The following is a 21,091-nucleotide window of genomic DNA, read 5'->3' as shown; positions in this document are numbered from 1 at the left end:
TAATGATGGGAGCAAATTCAAACAACAATATTAACCTTAAATGTAAATGGGCTAAATGCCCCAATTAAAAGACACAGACAGGCAAACTGGATAAAGAGTCAATACCCATCAGTGTGCTGTATTCAGGAGACTTATCTCACATGCAAAGACACATATAGGCTCAAAATAAAGGGATGGAGGAAGATTTACCAAGCAAATGCAAAGCAAACAAAACAAAACAAAACAAAACAAAACCAGGGCTTGCAATTCTGGTCTCTGATAAAACAGACTTTAAACCAACAAAGATCAAAAGAGACAAATAAGGCTACTACATAATGGTAAAGGGATCAATTCAACAAGAAGAACTAACTATCCTAAATACACATGCACCAATACAGGAGCACCCAGGTTCAAAAAGCAAGTTCATAGAGACCTACAAAGACACCTAGACTCCCACAAAATAATAGTGGAAGACTTTAACATCCCACTGTCAATATTAGATCAACAAGACAGAAAATTAACATGGATATTCAGGACTTGAACTCAGCTCTGGACCAAGCAGACCTAATAGACATCTACAGAACTCTTCACCCCAAATCAACAGAATATACATTCTTCTTAGCACCACACAGCACTTTTTCTAAAATTGACCCCACAGTTAGACGGAAAACACTCTTCAGCACATGCAAAAGAAAGGAAATCATAACAAGCACTCTCTCAGACCACAGTGCAATCAAATTAGAACTCAGGATTAATAAACTCACTCAAAACCGCACAACTACATGGAAACTGAACAACCTGCTCCTGAACGACTACTGGGTAAGTAATGAAATTAAGGCAGAAATAAGCAAGTTCTTTGAAACCAATGAGAACAAAGACACAATGTACCAGAATCTCTGGGACACAGATAAAGCAGTATTTAGGGGGAATTTCATAGCACTAAATGCCCACAGGAGAAAGGGGGAAGATCTAAAATCGACACCCTAACATCACAATTAAAAGACCTAGAGAAGCAAGAGCAAACAAATTCAAAAGCTAGCAGAAGATGAGAAATAACTAAGATCAGAGCAGAATTGAAGGAGATAAAGACATGAAAAACCCTTAAAAAATAAATAAATCCAGGAGCTGGTTTTTTGAAAAGATTAACAAAATAGATAGACTGCTAGCCAGACTAATAAAGAAGAAAAGAGAGAATCAAATAGAAACAATAAAAAAATGATGAAGGGGAGATCACCACTGATCCCACAGAAATACAAACTACCATCAGAGAATACTACAAACATCTCTACAAATAAACTAGCAAATAAACTAGAATATCTAGAAGAAATGAATAAATTCCTGGACACATACACCCTCCCAAGACTAAACTAGGAAGAAGTCGAATCCCCGAATAGACCAATAACAAGTTCTAAAACTGTGGTAGTAATTAATAGCCTACTAACCAGAAAAAAAAAAAAAAAGCCCAAGGTCAGACGGATTCACAGCCAAATTCTACCAGAGGTACAAGGAAGAGCTGGTACCATTCCTTCTGAAACAATTCCAAACAATAGAAAAAGAAGGGCTCCTCTCTAACTCATTTTATCAGATCAGCATCATCCTGATACCAAAACCTGACACAACAAAACCTGACACAACAAAACAAGAAAATTTCAGGCCAATATCCCTGACGAACGTTGACGCAAAAATCCTCAATAAAATACTTGCAAACCGAATCCAATAGCACATCAAAAAGCTTATCCACCATGATCAAGTCAGCTTCATCCCTGAGATGCAAGGCTGGTTCAACATATGAGAATCAATAAATGTAATCCATCACATAAACAGAACCAATAACAAAAACCACGATTATCTCAATAGATGCAGAAAAAGCCTTCGATAAAATTCAACACCGCTTCATGCTAAAAACACTCAATAAACTAGGTATTGATGAAACATATCTCAAAATAATAAGAGCTATTTATGCCAAACCCACAGCCAATATCATACTGAATGGACAAAAGCTGGAAGCATTCCCTTTCAAAACTGGCACAAGACAAGGATGCCCTCTCTCACCACTCCTATTCAACATAGTATTGGAAGGTCTGGCCAGGGCAATCAGGCAAGAGAAAGAAATAAAGCGTATTCCAATAGGAAAAGAGGAAGTCAAATTGTCTCTCTTTGTGATTGTATATTTAGAAAACCCCATTGTCTCAGCACAAAAACTCCTTAAGCTGATAGGCAACTTCAGCAAAATCTCAGGATACAAAATCAATATACAAAAATCACAAGCATTCCTATATACCAATAATAAGCAAATAGAGAGCCAAATCATGAGTGAACTCCCATTCACAATTGCTACTAAGAGAATAAAATACCTAGGAATACAGGTAACAAGGGATGTGAAGGACCTTTTCAAGAAAAACTACAAACCACTGCTCGAGGAAATAAGAGAGGACACAAACAAATGGAAAAACCTTCCATGCTCATGGATAGGAAGAATCAGTATCGTGAAAATCACCACAGTGCCCAAAGTAATTTATAGATTCAATGTTATTCCCATCAAACTACCATTGACCTCCTTCACAGAATTAGAAAAAACTACCTTAAATTTCATATGGAACCAAAAAACAGCCCATATAGCCCAGACAATCCTAAGCAAAAAAACCAAAAAAACAAAAAAAGCAAAGCAAACCAAAAAAAAAAAAACAAAGCTGGAGGCATCATGCTACCTGACTTCAAACTATACTACAAGGCTACAGTAACCTAAACAGCATGGTATTGGTACCAAAAAAGATATATAGACCAATGGAACAGAACAGAGGCCTCAGAAATAATACCACATGTCTACAACTATATGATCTTTCACAAACCTGACAGAAACAAGCAACGGGGAAGGATTCACTATTTAATAAATGGTGTTGGGAAAACTGGCTAGCCGTATGCAGAAAACTGAAACTGGACCCCTTTCCTTACAACTTATACAAAAATTAACTCAATATGGATTAAAGATTTAAACATAAGACCTAAAACCATAAAAACCCTAGAAGAAAACCTTGGGAATACCATTCAGACCATAGGCATGGGCAAATATTTCATGACTAAAACACCAAAAGCAATGGCAACAAAAGCAAAACTGACAAATGGGATCTAATTAAAGAACTTCTGCACAGCAAAGGAAACTATCATCTGAGTGAACAGGCAACCTACAGAATGGGAGAAATTTTTGCAATCTATCCATCTGACAAAGGGCTAATATCCAGAATCTACATGGAACTTAAATTTACAAGAAAAAAAACAAAACACTCCATCAGAAAGTGGGCAAAGGATATGAACAGACATTTTCAAAAGAAGGCATGTATGTGGCCAAAAAACATGAAAAAAAGCTCATCATTACTGGTCATTAGAGAAATGCCAGTCAGAACCACAATGAGATATCATCTCACGCCAGTTAGAATGGCAATTGTTAAAAAGTCAGGAAACAACAGATGCTGGAGAGGATATGGAGAAATAGAAACGCTTTTACACTGTTGGTGGGGGTGTAAATTAGTTCAACCACTGTGGAAGACAGTGTGGTGACTCCTCAAGGATCTAGAAATAGAAAAATCATTTGACCCAGCAATCCCATTACTGGGTATATACCCAAAGGATTAGAAATCATTCTATGATAAAGACACATGCATACGTATGTTTATTGCAGCACTGTTCACAACAGCAAAGATTTGGAACCAATCCAAATGCCCATCAATGTTAGACTGGATAAAGAAACTGTGGCACATATACACCATGGAATACTATGTAGCCATAAAAAAGAATGAGTTCATGTCCTTTCCAGGGACATGGATGAAGCTGGAAACCATCATTCTCAGCAAACTAACACAGGAACAGAAAACCAAACACTGCATGTTCCTACTCATAAGTGGGAGTTGAACAATGAGAACACATGGACACAGGGAGGGGAACATCACACAGCAGGGCCTGTCAGGGGGTGGGAGGCAAGGGGAGGGATAGCATTAGGAAATACGTAATGTGGATGATGGGTTGATGGGTGCAGCAAACCACCATGACACATGTATACCTATGTAACAAAGCTGCATGTTCTGCACATGTATCCCAGAACTTAAAGTATATAAAAAAAATTCTTCCAATCATAATAATGTCCCTGTCAAAAATTAGTTTTTTTAATTTCATAATTTTAATTAAGATAATTAAGGCTTGAATAGTTAGTGCATTCTCAGAGATTTGGCTGACAAAAAAAAATAGTATCTACAATAAGCAATTTAACAACATTATTCCATTTTGATAATGTTTCCACAGACAAAGTAGACTGGCACAGAAGTGATATTAATTTACTGGATTAAAAACTTCTTATGGTCAGAAGCAAACACTCAATAGATCACTGTTAGAGAATAAACACTTGGTATTAAGGAAGCGCTTAAAAAAGGGTGGAACTTCTTTAGTATTAGGTGTTACGCTAAATGCATGTGGTGCCACTGAAGACTTATGAAAATTTACAAGCCTGAGAAAAGGAAAAAGATTGGGGAAAAAGTAAGGAGCAAGACATATGGAAATATAAGAGAGCTCAAAAAAGGAGATAAAGAGGGTATATGTTGGTAATTATACTAATTATCTTACTATTAACATTATCTCAATTCTGGGCCCTTCAGAATTTATAACTGAAGCATCCATTTATTTGAAGCTAATAGTAATCACTATCAAATCTCACCTTGTTTTTGTCTCCAACATTTCTATCTTTACAATCTGACATGTCTGAGAATTTAAAAATATTGTCTTAATATTAGAAGTATTTTTGTCATCACAAAAGCAGTATTTGTTTATGAGAAATGTTTGAGAGCACTGAAAAGTTAAATGAAAACCAAAGAATACCAATAATCTCTACCCGTTCAGAACTACCCGACATTAGCACCTTGATGTATATTCTTCCAGGTCCTTTTCTTCGTATCTATGTATACATAAGATTATCTGTCCAAATTTGGGATGATAACATAGAGTATATTTTAACCTCTTTTCACAAAGGAATATATGATGAAAGTTTTTGTGTCAATAGACCAACATCTGTATTGGTACTCTGCTCTCCTAGAATGTATGAACAAATTAACAGCACCTCATCACACCTCAAGTGGTATATAATAAGTATGTCTATTTTGTTGCAGTCTCAAATAAGCTATCTTTTCATATCATGCCTATATCATGAAACATACATATAAATATATAATAAGTTACAATAAATTCATATCTATACCCGCTATATGTGTGTCTCTGTGTGGCACGTAGGCACAAAACTGTTCTCAAGTAGCATTCATTTATATGTCTTTTATATTACTGTTGTGCATTTTTTCATAAGTTTATTGACCATTTTTATTTCTTCATTTGTAAATTATCTGTGTCCATATGTCCTTAGGCAATTTGTATACTGGATATTTGACGTTTTCTTACTTACTTTAAAGTGTTCTCTTTTTTTATGTCTTCTTTTAAAATTATTTTTTAGAGACAAGCTCTCATTCTGTTGTCTATCCTGGAGTGCAGTGGCATAATCATAAACAGCTCACTGTAGCCTCGAACTCCCAGACTCAAGGAATCCTCCCACCTTGGCCTCCCAAGTAACTAGGACTACAGGCACCATACCTGGCTAATTTTATTTTAATTTTTGCAGAGACAAGGTCTTGCTTATGTTGCCCAGGCTGGTCTTGAACTCCTGGGCTCAAGTGATCCTCCCACCTCAGCCTCCCAAAGTGTTGGGATTACAGGTGTGAGTCACTGAGCCTAGTCTAACATTCTCTTACTGACATGAAAGTATTCTTTAAATATTAAGAACATTATACACCTTTATCTTCTATACTAATGTAACTATTCCTCATTTTAGCATTTATTTTTAAACTCTATAATCTACAGAAAATTATTTTCTTTGTTACCGTTTCTCATTTTTTGTTATGGATTCTATAAAGAAATAATATATAACTTTTGCTGTTTTGTTGGCTCATGTCATCAATAAGAATAAGCAAAGTAACCATCACATTCAGGAAAGAGTCTAAAACCAGTACCACTAAAATGTCAGCATGCATATGAGCTGGCATGATTGTTAAAAAGTGCTGGAAATAAAAATGATTAAAATTTAGTTGTGATTCAGTATGTCTGGAGCAGGGTGCAAAATTCTGCCTTCTTAACACATGCCCCTGATAATTCTGAAGTGGTGAGAACTTGTATTATTAAGTTATTTCAAACTTGTATTATTAAGTTAAAATAAAACCATTCTACTTCCTACTAGGTTTCTGTCTCATTTAAATAAATTTTCTATTTTGTTCCGTATAACCAGTATTTCTAAAATTTACCTCAAAATTTCAAGGAGTTCCTGCTAGTTATAGAGTGTATAAAATCAAACTAAAGAAAGACCCCATTCTCTTTCCCAAGGCACTAGTGTAGTGTCTCAGGAAATAGATAAATAAATTTTTGATAAAATCTATTATGATCATCTAATTTAGAGAGGGTGGGGCAAAATGAGACCACAAAGAGCAAGCAAATGAAACTCCAAGCCAAAATCTTGGGAGTTGAGAATTTTCTTCTCTCCCCTGGCTTTACTAATGATGACTGGTATTCATTCCAATACAGAATCACTTGTCTGAAGTGGCAAGGGTACACTGTACACATCAGAGGCCAGACTAAACATAAAACTAGACACAGAAAAGCTGAGACCTGAAGCAATGGTTTAATAGCAAAGAATAACTATGCAGAAACGACATTCTCCTACTCATTCTGCCCGTGACCTCTTGAGGACTGACCATGTGCTATGAGTTGAATGGTGTTGCCCCCAAATTTGTATGTTGAATCCCTAATCCCAGTACCTCAGAATGTGACACATTTGGAGACAGAGTATTTAAAGAAGTAATTAAGTTCAATGAGGTCATTCTTGTGGGCCCTAATCCAATATGACTGGTCCTTTTAAGAAGAGGAAATTGGCTGGGTGCGGTGGCTCAAGTGTGTAATCCCAGCACTTTGGGAGGCTGAGGTGGGTGGATCATGAGGTCCGGAGTTTAAGACCAGCCTGGCCAAGATGGTGAAACCCCATCTCTACTACAAATACAAAAATTAGTCAGGTGTGGTGGTGGGCGCCTGTAATCCCAGCTACTCAGGAGCTGAGGGACAGAATTGCTTGAACCCAGGAGGTGGAGGTTGCAGTGAGCTGAGATCATGCCACTGCACTCCAGCCTGGGCAACAGAGTGAAACTCCAACTCAAAAAAAAAAAAAAAAAAAAAAAAAAGAGGAAATTAGGATACAGACATACACAGAAGAAAAACTGTATGAAGACACTAGAGGAAGATAGACATCTATAAGTCAAGGACACAAACCACAGAAGAAACCAACCCTACCAACACATTGATCTTGGACTTCCAGCCCCCAGAACTGTGAGAAAATAAATTTCTGTCGGTTAAGCCACCTAGTCTATGGCACTTTGTTACAATAACCCTAAAAGAACGAATATCCCATATAACACATGAAAAGGTTCTTTAAGACATAATACTGTCCAAACGAGCGTGAAGGGAACACAAGGAACATCTACCCAAATTATTTTTAGTCAAATAGCAAGCCTCAATATTAGTCATATACAAGAAAAATAGACATATAATCAACATAATTTCTAAGAAAAGATTTGGCAACAGCAAAAAAAAAGAAGGAATTAAACATGATATGCTCTAAAGAAAACTTACTTCAGGTAACAAGTAAACTTTATACAGCAACTGCTTCACAATTAAAGAAAATGTGGACTGTGAAATAATAGATGAAAGATGAGATGAAAATATAAACACAAACACCCTACCTAATTTAATACTTAGCATTATTAACTTAAAGAATAAGAGTATTTTCCACCTTAACAAAATCAAAATGGCCATTATTTTAAAGTAAAAAAACAATAGATGTTGGCACCATGTGGTGAAAAGGGAAAACTTATACGTTGTTATTGGGAATGTAAATTAGTACATCATCTATGGAAAACAATATGGCGATTTCTCAAAGAACAAAAAGTAGATCTACTATTCAATCCAGCAATCCCACTACTGGGTATCTACCCAAAGGAAAAGAAGCCATTATATCAAAAAGACCCCTGCACATGTATGTTTATGACAGCACAATCCACAATTGCGAAGATATGATCAACCTCAAGTGCCCAACAACCAATGAGTGGATAAAGAAAATTTTCACATATATATCATAGTATACCACTCAGCCATACGAAAGGATAAAACAATGTCCTTTGCAGCAACTTCGATGAAACTGGAGGCTATTAACCTAAATGAAACAACTTAGGAGTGGAAGACCAAATACTGCATATTTTCACTTATAAGAAGGAGCTAAGCTATGGGTACATAGGAGTATACAAAGCAGTATAATGGACACTGGAGACTCAGATGGGAGGAGGGTAGGAGGTAGGTAAAGGATAAAAAATTACCTATTGGGTACAATGTTTTTCAGGTGATGGGTACACCAAAAGCTCAGAGTTCACCATTATATAATTCATCCACGTAACCAAAAACCACTTGTACCCTTAAGGCTATTAAAATAAAAAATTAAAATTAAAAAATAAGAATTTTTTTAGCCAAGTACTTCTGTGTACTTCTGTTTTGGTGTCTTAGCTCCTTAAATTTCCTTTAGTTGAAAGCTGCAGAAGCTTAAAAGCAGTCAGGCAAGTGTATCTTTATGGCAAGCGAAGACTGTCATATTAACTGGCAGCTAACTCTGTTTCTATTTTCATTACTATCTAGTACATGTAGGTATGATAAAAGAGGAAAACATCTATAATTTGTATTAAAAGGGGATTTACTTTTATTAAAATTTGCTAGGTGGTTCTGGATAAGAAACTAAGTGATATTATCAAGCAGTTTCTATATTTTTATTATGAAGTGTAAAACTATGCAGAGATTCAAAAAAGCAATTAAGATTAAAAATTAGTACTACAGGAACAGTTTGACTAAAATCAGTTTTCCATATGTGAAACTGCCACTACATAAAAACACCATTACATTTTAAACGAACTCATAGACTCAGTCATAATTAAGTTTTCCTTCCTGTCTTCTCAGTAAAGCAGCAGTGAAAGAATAAATACAAAAAAACAAAAAGTCAGAATGAATAAAATAAGAACATTATGAGTGGCAACTCAGTTGATTCCAAATATTTTTCTATTCTTCACACACATTATGAGTTAAAGACCATAAAAATTTAGATTAGGATGTTTTCCAGGTTACAATATTACTAACATATTTTGAACAAGAGCTCAAACAGAGAAAGTAATATGTTGGAGCATTTCTATCTATTTTAAGCAACAGAAAAGTTAATCCAGAATCTTAAACAACTTCTATTTTTATCCTGAAAAGTACTGTATTGCTAACAGAATACAATTGATATGTGTAGCCTAAAAGTCAATAAAATTAAGGGCAAATTGAGTCAAAGATGAAAACATATTTTGCTTAATAAATGCAACACACCTTGATCAGTTTTTGGAAAAAAAATACTTGCCCCAAATTTAATTATTCTGATTAACCAAATAATATGTAACTATTGCTTTGCTTAGAAAATGTCAAATACTATATAACATTAGCAGAATGGCAGAATAGAATATTGTTGCTACTGTGAATGAGTTAATTTTTAACCGGTTATTACAAGTACATAGAAAAACTATTAAGTTTTGAATATTTGTTTTATAAGCAGCCACTTTACTGAGTGCTATAATTTGACCACAGTATTTTTTAGCTGGTTTTCTTGGGTTTCAGTAATAGATAAACATATTGCCTGTAAATAATGATAATTTTGTCTTTTCCTATCAGTTATATCTCCTTTGTTTTATTGTCTTATTAGAGGCTAGAATTTTCTGAATAATAAAAAAGAAAACAGCAGTGATAACGGGTGTCCTGTCTTTTAAAATAATGCCTCTAATATATCACCATTAATTATGATGTAGCTAATGGTTTGAATAGATTTCAAACATTATTTCAACATTAAAATATTCTGCAAGATTTTACTTGCCAATATTTTATAAAGAACTTTTGCTTCTACATTTATGTTCACATGAGGTAACATTTACCAAGTGCTTACAAAATGCCAATCACAATTTTAAGCATTCTAAATGTATTAAACCATGACAGCTCTATGAGGTAAGTACTCACTTTACATGAGCAAAACACAGAAACACCACTAGTAAGTGGTGAAACTGGGAGCATGGGTAAATATGAGACTAATTAGCAATTTCTTGTTATGTGCTATTTTTTTTTTACCAGGTTTGGATATCAAGGTTATGCTCTTTTTAAAAACTGAAATGTTAAGCTGTCAATTTTAATATGCTCTGGGACAGTTTATATAGCATAGGAACTATATTTCCTTAAAAGCTTGATCAAATCCTTAATCTTATCTGAGCTTAAAACTTAATTCTGCTTAATTAACACAAAATTTACATCTCTTTTCCTTTTTGTCTGTTTGCCTCCTATATTTGGACTCTTGTGACAGCTGACAAGCATTCAACTTTGAATAAGGGCCTAATCCTTTTACCTAGTAGCTTAGCGACCATAACTGAGAGTCACCGGGTGAAGGCTGGCCATGCCAGAAAGACTAACCATGTGATCTGCGGTAGGGCCTTTGCGTCATACAGTATCGGTCAACCTGGAGACTGAGTTCAACCGCCTGGGCAATCAATCAATCAATCAATCATGACTAGGTAATGGACCCCCAATAAAACTCTGAACAGTGGGACATATGTTGATATTTCACATCCATACTGGGAGGATGACATGTCCTGATTTTATAGGAAAATGGACACTTCACATTTGGGACTCTTCTAGACTCTTCCCTGTGCATCTCCTCTTTTGTGAGATTTTAATGTGTATCTTTAGCCCATAATACACTGTAACTGTGAGTACAATAGCTTTCAGTGAGTTTTTTGAGTCTTAGCAAATTATCAAGCCTGAAGTTGGTTTTAGGAAGCTCTTCAACTTGCAGTTGATGTCAGAAATGAGGACAGTGTTGAAGAGTACGTATACCTGTAAATTTTGTAGTTTAACTCTGGGTACAGCTAAACTACCTTTTATAAAGGGAACAAATAATTTACTCTCCTTTTAGAACAAGAACTCTAGTTGATCATTTACTAGAATACATTTTTACAATGAAATTCCCAAAATATGTTTTATTTAAAAAGACAAGATATAAGAAGATAACAGTAATACAGAGTTTAAGACCAAGAATGAGGCAGGAGAATAGGGTCTGGAGGCAGGGAATCTAAGGCCGTTTTGCACTGACTTCCTAGAACAAAATTGAAAGGAAAACCCTAACTTTCTACGCCTAAGTAACAAAATGACCAGAGGCTACTCCCTTTGCAAACCCCTACCTTTTCTGCTGGCAGATGAGAAATTGGAAGTACCTCTGAATGGTTGGTTTTTGCAACCAATCAGGCGTTTGCATAGGAGTGTAACTTTGTAACTTCACATCAGCCTCTGATTGTTTGTTGTCCCCAACCAATCACACTGACTGTGGGCCAAGTCTTCGTTTGCATAGAAGGGTAGCCTCGGATTGGCTGCTTTCCACAACCAATCAGATGTTTGCTAGGAGTGTGACCTTTGTAACTTCACTTCAGCCTCTGATGGGTTGCTTTCTGCAACCAATCAGACTGATAGCAGGCCACCACTTCATTTAAATGGGGTGAACACCAATTGGCCAATGGGAAACCTCTGGGGGGTATTTGGACCTGAGAAGATTCCGTATCCAGGTCCTTGAGCAGCTGCCCAGGCCTGCTCCCACCCTGTGGAGTGTGCTTTCATTTTCATTAAATCTCTGCTTTTCTTGCTTTATTCTTTCTTTCCGTTGTGTGTTTTGTCCAATTCTTTGTTCACCGGTAACAAGAGTATATAATCATTATCAGAGAATTGGTTTGCTAAATGCCGTCAAAAGGCTTTACCAAAGAAAGCAATTAATACATACTGCAACTAGTTCCACGTGTATCTCCTCTTCTAGATTCAGAGCATCCTGCTGGCAAAATCTAGTTTCTTACTCCGATATTATCTAGGATTTGCTTAGGCTTTGATGGATAGCAGATATTCAATGCTTTTTAAAAATTTGTTTATTTGATACATAAATTCGTATATTTTTATGGGGTACATGTGATACTTGGTTACATGCATGGAACGTGTAATGATCAAGTCAGGGTATTTAGGGAGTCCATCATCTTGGGTATTATCTCTTTTCTTTTCTTTTTTTTTTGGGACATAGTTTTGCTGTTGTTGCCCAGGCTGGAGTGCAACGTCAGGATCTCAGCTCACTGCAACCTCTGCCCCGGGTTCAAGCGATTCTCCTGCCTCAGCCTCCCGAGTAGCTGGGATTACAGGCATGCGCCACCATGCCCAACTAATTTTGTATTTTTAGTAGGGACGGGTTTTCTCTATGTTACTCAGGCTGGTCTCAAACTCCCAACCTCAGGTGATCTGCCTGCGTTGGCCTCCCAAAGTTCTGGCATTACAGGCGTGAGCCACTGCCCCCGGCCACCTTGCATATCATTTCTATGTGTTGGTAGCATTTCAAGTCTTCTCTTCTAGCTATTTTGAAATATACAATACAATGTTGGTAACTGTAGTCACCCTACTCTGCTACCAAACATTAGAACTTATTCCTTCAATTGACAAATTTGTACCCATTAACCAACCTCTCTTCATCCTCCCACCCCCTACCCGGACATACACACACCCTTCCCAGCCTTTGGCAACTATCATTCTACTCTCTGCTTCCATGAGATCAACTTTTTTAGCTCGGGTGTGAGAACATGGGATATTTGTCTTTCTGTGCCTGGTTTATTTCACTTAACATAATGAGTAGGTACTCAGTGTTGATCTGATTCAATTAAATCTACCAAATGCAATTTGAGGAGTTTCAGAAAGGTCTCTCAAAGACCTTTGTCACTTTCGAAGTGACAAAGGTATTCTCCGGTGACCTGTCAAAGAGTTAAAGGTTCACCATTCACTGAATTTTCTTCCCTTAATATTCCTGAAAGTCCAATGGCAGTAAGCAAAATCTCTACAAATAATACATAGCATTTTAACAGTAGATTCATTTAGATAATCAGATTATTTTCTAATTATCAGCTTAAAAGTTTTGAAATGTAGTATGAACCAGACATGTCTTAATAAAAAGAGAGAGAAAAAGCTAGATCTACAGCTGGGTAAAGGAAGAAATTTCGTGAAGTGGATGGGTTCTGCAGGCTGAGGAAGTAAGATAATGGATAGAAATGTAATGACATAAAGGCAATGAATACCAAAAGAGGAAAGAAACATACACTAAACATAGATAATGTGGAAAATTCAAGACAACCATCAATTTGGCTATTTTAAGACCTACTTTCATGAAATCAATTCTTTCATATAATACAATCTCTCCCATGAAATCAACTCTTTCATATAATACAATCTATCAATGCAAGAGTCCTAGTGTTACAGTTTCACTAGTGCACAGCTTTTTAATGTCCACATTATACAAACAATCTCAACAAATGGCCAAGGTTTAAAACTGTTTAAAACTTCACTGTTATCCCAGTGAAGCAGGAGGATTGTTTGATACCAGGAGTTCAAAACCAGCCTGGGCAACATACATAGCAAGACCCCATCTAAAAAAAAAAGTTAAAAAAAAATTAGATTGGTGTGGTGGTGCACACCTGGAATCCTAGCTACTCTAAAGGCTGAGGCAGGAGGACCACTTGGGCTCAGGAGTTTAAGGCTGCAATAAGCTATGATAGTACCACTGCACTACAGCCTGGGTGGCAGTGCAACATCCTATCTCTTATTTAAAAAAAGCCAAATTCTAACATTTTTGCATGTCCGTTTTGTCATTATATATTCCTCCTCATTTCTCCACAGAATTTTTAAGATATATTATATATTTTTGTGATTTTTAAAATTTGATTTCAATGTAAACAAAAAATTAGCCAGCTGTGGTGGCATGTAACTGTAGTCCCAGCTACTTGGGAGGCTGAGGTGGGAGAATCACATGAGCACGGGAGATTGAAGCTGCAGTGAGCCATGATCATGACAGTGCACTCTAGCCTGGGCAATGGCAGTGAGACCCTGTCTTAAAGAAAATAAAAAAATAGGCCGGGTGCAGTGGCTCACGCCTGTAATCCCAGCACTTTGGGAGGGCAAGGTGGATGGATCACGAGGTCAGGAGATCGAGACCATCCTGGCTAACATGGTGAAACCCCCCTTTACTAAAAATACAAAAAATTAGCCGAGCATGGTGGCATGTGCCTGTAGTCCCAGCTACTTGGGAGGCTGAGGCAGGAGAATCGCTTGAACCCAGGAGGCGGAGGTTGCAGTGAGCAGAGATCAGCCACTGTACTCCAGCCTGGGTGACAGAGCGAGACTCCATCTCAAAAAAAAAAAAATAAATAAATAAATAAATAAACTATTTTATTTCAATGCAACTTATCACAGAACAATTTTAAAAATATATTTTAAAAATAAAGTAGAAATATATTTATTTTATTTTAATTTAAAATTTTTAGAGCAGGGTCTCACTCTGTAGCCCAGGCTGTAGTCCAATTGCGCGATCATGGCTCACCGCATCCTGAATCTCCTGAGTTCACGCAATGCTCCTACCTTCTAGCCTCCTGAGTAGCTAGGACTGTAGGTACACACCACCTCTCCTGGCTTAAAGAGGAAATGTTAATGTTCAATGTATACACATAATTTTAGGACAATTGTTTACAGAGGTGAGCTTTGATAATTTCTAAGCCATTTCTATTGGTATTAGAAAAGAAAATGCCAGATAAGCAATGTATTTTTATCAAAATGTATCCTTTGGTAAAGGTTAAGTGAGCATTCATGCACAGATCAAGTTAAATATTGTAACTTTGTATGTGTAGGTTAAAAACATAACTGTTTAAGTCACTATCGTAAATACATTTTTGCTCAAGCAAAAATATATTTCACATTACTTACAGATCAAAAGTTGTATCTTCAATTGTTTTAGGAGACAAAGAAAATAAACATAATGCATGTATGTATGTGTGTCAAGGTCTTATTTGATGATATATCTGTTTCAGACCTAGGTCTGAAATTTGTAAATAACTTTTTAAAAGTTCATCCTTAACTGACTATTCTCTTTCATTTCTATTTCAGAGAATTCTATGTTTAACTTCTAGTATCTAGTTAGCTAGCTAATCCTAAATATTACCAGTAAAGGATGAGCAAAAAGAAAGCAGTACTTAACATCTGGCTTTAAGATTCTAAAATATAAAGTCATAAATGAGAAAAGTTAAACTCCAAATGATCTACTTTAGGTTCAATATGGTTTTTAAAACAAGAATATTTGAGACTGATTAAATTTAATAAATCCCGTGGGATTAGTTCCTACATAATAAAAAACAATAATTTTTAAAACTATTGTCTTAAAGTAAAACATACACTCTATAGAACAATGGTGTAAATACATATCAAAGCATCATAAGGCACTAGGGAAGTAGATAAAAGATTAATCACATTATAAAGATGGGAAAAGGAGAACAGGAGAAGTAATTTTCTTATCATAGTAAAGGGCAGATTTGGAGAGAGAGAGAGAACCAGACAAAAAAGAATGAATTTTATGAAGTTCCTGGAATAAGTTCAAAAAGCAAGAATTGATGCCATTTTTAAAGGTACATAGCTGCCTTATAGACGTAAATTATTTACCTCATTTTCAGTTCCCACGTCCAGAATGACAGGCAGACATTCTTGAGGATTCATCCCTCCGCAAGCTGTATATAGAGCCAATTTACCCACAGGGATGCCCATTCCATTACAGCCAAGGTCTCCCAAGCCAAGAATACGCTCTCCATCAGTCACCACAATGGCCTAGAAAAAAAAAATTACCTATTAACAAGTTTTCACAAATCCTGAGACACAATTTCTGACTCTATTTCTGAAGTTACTACTAGTGAAATATTAAGCTGTTAAAAACCAGAAATTGAATATATATGAAAAAGATTTTATAAATTGTAATTGTGGAAGAATAGGGTGAAGAAATGAACTTGATTTATAAATATGCTTAATTAGGTTATTGAAAAAAGAAGGGCAAGTGTGTATATAAAGATTCAAACATACCAAATAACTTAAGTTTTCAATCAATAGGAGCAAGTGGGTAAAGTATAGGGAAATAAGAGCTCAGACTGGGAACCAAAAGAAACGTAGGGTGGTTTTGAGCAAGAGCGTGTCCTTAGTAAAGTACTGCACAGTTACTGAAGAGATTGAGGAGGTTATATCTCTGCCCTAAATACTCTGATCTTTAGTTTATGCATCCTGGCACTATCCTCCTATTTTTACAACAATCTGACCCATTCTCCTTAACTCCTATAATCACTTGATATCTTTGAAACATGTCCAGTACAGTCTGCTACTTCTCTTACCTGAAAATTTTCCACTAGACTTAATGAATTTTTTCCTTCTTTCCTTCCTTCCTTCTTCCTTCCTTCCTTCTTTTTTTTTTTCTTTTTTCCGAGACAGAGTCTTGCTCTTTTGCCCAGGCTGGAGTGCAGTGGCACATTCTCAGCTCACTGCAACATCTGCCTCCCAGGTTCAGGCAATTCTCCTGTCTCAGCCTCCCAAGTAGCTGGGATTATAGGTGCCCGCCACCACGCCCAGCTAATTTTTGTATTTTTAGTAGAGACAGTGTTTCAGCATGTTGGCCAGGCTGGTCTCAAACTCCTGACCTCGTGATCCACCCGTCTCAGCCTCCCAAAGTGCTGGGATTACAGGCATGAGCCACCACCGTACCCAGCCTGTTTAGTTTATTTCTAATTAACTTGAATATTTATGAAGCATATACTTTAATCATGTGGAGATTTTAATTCCATGTAATTTGATATCATTACTGAACATCTTTGAGATTCATGTCAATTATATGAATTTAAACAAAACCAATCTTATGAAACACAATTTATTAAATAGTCCACAAACTGCTACACTCATCATAGTCAGAGAAACGTGGGAAAATGTCAGTTATTTGGCCTTGGGTGAATTTAAGCTTCTGTTTCTTATTGATAAATTGGGAGTAATAAATTTACTTTTCAGAGTAGCTGTATAAAATTGGGTACCAGGTCTTTTTGCTTACCACTGTACATCAGCACCTAGTACAGCATTTGGCACACAGTAAACAATCAATAAATATTAGTAAATTGAATAAAACTATGATTACATAAAATGAAATCATGATATATAAAGAACTTACCACAGTACCTGGTACATTACAAATTCTTAAAAATTTATAGCTATTATTACTATTATTTCATCAGAGCTAATTATAAAGTTATAGCATTTTAGATGTAAAGAGAAATCTAAAGTATATTCCATCTATTCCTCTTATTTTATAAATTAGTTAACTGAAAAATCAGAGAACTGAAATAATTTGCCTAAGGTGATTTACTTGGTTAATATCAAAGAACCAGAAACCTACATACGTTAATTCCTAGTACAGTGCTCTTTTCACCATACCACATTGCAGAATATATTTTAAAATATACTTCTAAGATATTTTATTTAATTTCCTGTTCACTTATATTATTCAGCTCTTGAAAAATTGTCTTAAAAGCAAATACATTTGGGAGGTAGGTGAAAATTACTTTTGCATATTCTATACATTTGTCTTTGGAAGATTTTCCACGTCAAATAGCAATGGATCAATATGTGATGTTCTTTTGGAGGAAGTGATCTGATACTACTGGGTTAACTTAGCCCTGATTTAAGGCAAAAAAGATAAATACTGCAGAGAACTATAACTTTGTTTTTTAAATTAAATTAAGGTCAAATTTTCAAAGTCCTAATACTTCTAATGTGTATTTAACAGACAGTTTTATTTATTGCATTACCACAAATAGAGGTACTTTTACATATCATTGATAATATATACTTTTATGAATGTGATCTTTACATAGGTAAAGTCCAGTTGGCCTGCCTATACTTACAAATATTTTTAATGATATGTTTTATAAGGAGAGTAATATTGTCATTTAGCTTAGTTAGCTTAGTCATTTAGCTTAGCTTAGTTATGACCTGAATAGTAATTTATAAAATGCTTTCCAGATTTCATCAAAAGTGCTTAAACACAGAGAGTTGTTATTTGCTTTCAAAATTCTGAAAACGGGACTTCAAGTGGCATACCTTTTCACTTATTTTTGATAGCTCATCTATGTTAAACTAAATATATGTCTTGAACATAAAAAAAAAAAAAAAAAAAGCAGGCCAGTTACGGTAGCTCACGCTTATAATCCCAGCACACTTAGGGAGGCCGAGGCGGGCGGATCACCTGAGGTCAAGAGTTTGAGACCAGCCTGACCAACATGGCGAAACCCCGTTTCTACTAAAAATACAAAAATTAGCCAGGCGTGGTGGCAAGTAGCCTCCCAGCTACTTGGGAGGCTGAGGCAGAAGAATTGCTTGAACCTGGGAGGCGGAGGTTGCAGTGAGCAGAGATCGCACCATTGCATTCCAGCCTGGGCAACAAAAGCGAAACTCTGTCTCAAAAAATAAAAAAATTAAAAAAAAAAGAAGTGCATTATTTCTTATTTCTTCATAACTTTTATTCCCTAAGTTCTTCTCTTAGAGCTATTATTTATATTATTTAATTATATACATATACATGAACATTTAGATAGCAGTTTCAGAAGTTTTTAAAATAGGTTTTGAGATATTAGATATTTATGCTTTATTACAAATGTACATTTATGGCATTAATTCATAAATACTTCCATATAAAAGAGTAGATTTTAACAGTAAAAGAATGCTCTCAAAGAAAAAAAGCTTTGTCACTTATGTAGTTTATCACTAAATTAATATTCTCTTGCTTTTTTTTTAACCTACTTTATCTCCTGCTTCAGAAAAATGAAGCAGTTGGATGTTTTCTGTACAATAACTAAGTCACAACTGCAAGATTAATATCAGTAAGACAACTACAATTCTATCAGTGATGTCTGTTTTTCAGAAATTAAAACTTCACCCCACTATACAAATTATTATCTAGGCATTACCTGACTAGAAACTTGTGTATGAAATACGCAGATTTCTCCTGAACACACAAAGATCTCTCCATGTGTCCTGTCTTCATCCCTTCATTTAATTTCCCAAGGCCCATCCTCTTGTAGCCTACCTAAATGCAGAATCTTTGCACCTTTTCCTGCTTTCTTGAAACTATTCTAAAATCTGTTTCCAGTGAACCTTCTTCCAATATTACTTATATAATTTCCTTGTTAAATATGACATTCTATTTTTTCAAATCTAAATCTTTCTGAATTTCAAAACCTTTTATAACAATTTGATTACCCCTTAAACAATCTTAATTCCACTATATTCCAATATTAACACTCAGCTTTAGTCAGGCCAGTGCATTTCCTTATTGTCTAAAAACACCCCATTCTCTTACTGAACTTGATACCTACGTTCATCTGTTCCCTTCTTAGAATAGTATGTTCTTCCCTTTCTAACTATCAAAGGTTGGATTTAAGTTCCTACTTAGCTAGAAAAGTTTTCTTAACTATTCCAGCCTTCTCTAAATAATATTCTCCTCAGAATGAATAAATAAGGCACTTACAATACCACACAGTTTGATTATATTTTGCCTAATAATTGCCTTTATTTCATGAGTACTTTCAAGTATATAGTAGAGACCATATAAGATATACTTATCTATCTTCAGCATTCTTTTACAATCAATAGCTGCCGTTTACTAAATACCTACTATGTGCCAGGCACTATGCTAAGATTTTTAAATAAAAGAGGGCATAGTTAGGGATAAGAACGTCAGTAAGGGTCCAATAATAAGAGTCCAAAGGATAAAAGTAGCCTATGAATAAAGGTAAAGATGCAGAGATCAGCTAGTTGGAAGAACAAGAAATATGGTGTGATAGCTAACTGCCTAGTTGTTATGATTACAGGGATATTGACTAGAACTCTCTACTGCAGAACTATTTCCTCTATTGACTTGTTAATTCTTTTTTGTTTTTTTTTTTCTGAGACATGGTCTCACTCTGTTTCCCAGGCTAGCTCATTGCAGAATCGAACTCCTGGGCTCAAGTGATCCTCCCACCTCAGCCTCCCAAGTAGCTGGGACTACAGGCATGCACCACCATTCCAGCTAATTTTTAAATTTTTTCTAGAAATGGAGTCTCACTATGTTGCCCAGGCTGGTTTCAAACTCCTGAGCTCAAGCAATCCTCCCACCCACCTCGGCCTCCCAAAGTGTTGGGATCACAGGCCTGAGCCACCACTTCTGGCCAACTTGTTGATTCTTTAAATCTCCTTTAGATTCCTGATTAAAAGTAAACATCCTTAGGTGATCAGATATTTATGCTTTATACAATTAAGATGTTTCTTAGGGTAGTTTCTAAGACCTGAATCTGTGGATAATGTGGTCTTATTGATAGCAGAAAAGCTGAGGAAGCAACTTAGGTGGAGAAAGAAAAAAAAAAAATTGAGGACACTGGACATAATAAAAACCATTTTAATTTACACATTTTCCTAGCATGAGCCCTAGAGAACCAAATTAATCAATTATAGGCACAATGTCTCAAATAGGAAAGATCACCGAGGCATGGTAGCTCACACCTGTAGTTTCAATACTTTGGAAAGCTCAGGCAGGAGGAGGACTGCTTGAGGTCAGGAGTTCAAGACCAGATTGAGCAACATAGTGGGACTTTGTCTCTAAAAAAATTAAAATAATTTTAAAAAGATGATTAACGGACTTACATTCACAAGTTATAGCTGAAGTGCCTTTGTACCACCAAAAGGCATTGATTTATTCCATCCTGGTACTAAAAGATACCACAAAGTTGTTGCTAGGCACTCAACAGAAAAGAAAGAGGGAACCAAAGGGAGAACAAACACTTCTCACCTCTCTTAGACAAGGAAGATGGCAGAGCCCTGTGTCTAAGGACAGGAACTCAGAGGCCAGCTCTGGGGCCTGCATGCAGTTCCCACCACTATCTTAGGCTACTTTGTAACCCATCTGTGCCTCTCTTTCCTCAATCATTATTATTATAAGAGTTAATCCATGTAAAAAGTCTCATTCAGAACGCTACCAAATGTCAGGTACTATTATTACTTTTATTTTCATTAGCTCACTTACAGAGGT

At 35.8% G+C, this 21,091-nt stretch overlaps 1 protein-coding gene across 2 annotated transcripts in view; it reads right to left on the bottom strand.

Moving 5' to 3' along the window:
- Nucleotides 1–21,091, bottom strand: part of ME1 (malic enzyme 1) — a 228,281-nt gene that overhangs the window by 114,039 nt on the left and 93,151 nt on the right. For both annotated transcript variants that reach the window (XM_055274145.2, XM_063637819.1), the window contains exon 5: nucleotides 15,664–15,825. In XM_055274145.2, the coding sequence (XP_055130120.1) occupies nucleotides 15,664–15,825 (162 nt within the window). The remainder of the gene's footprint in view (nucleotides 1–15,663; nucleotides 15,826–21,091) is intronic.

This window comes from Symphalangus syndactylus, chromosome 4 (assembly GCF_028878055.3).
Source record: "Symphalangus syndactylus isolate Jambi chromosome 4, NHGRI_mSymSyn1-v2.1_pri, whole genome shotgun sequence".
Classification (NCBI taxonomy): Eukaryota; Metazoa; Chordata; class Mammalia; order Primates; family Hylobatidae; genus Symphalangus; species Symphalangus syndactylus.
This window is presented reverse-complemented; position numbering and strand designations above follow the sequence as displayed.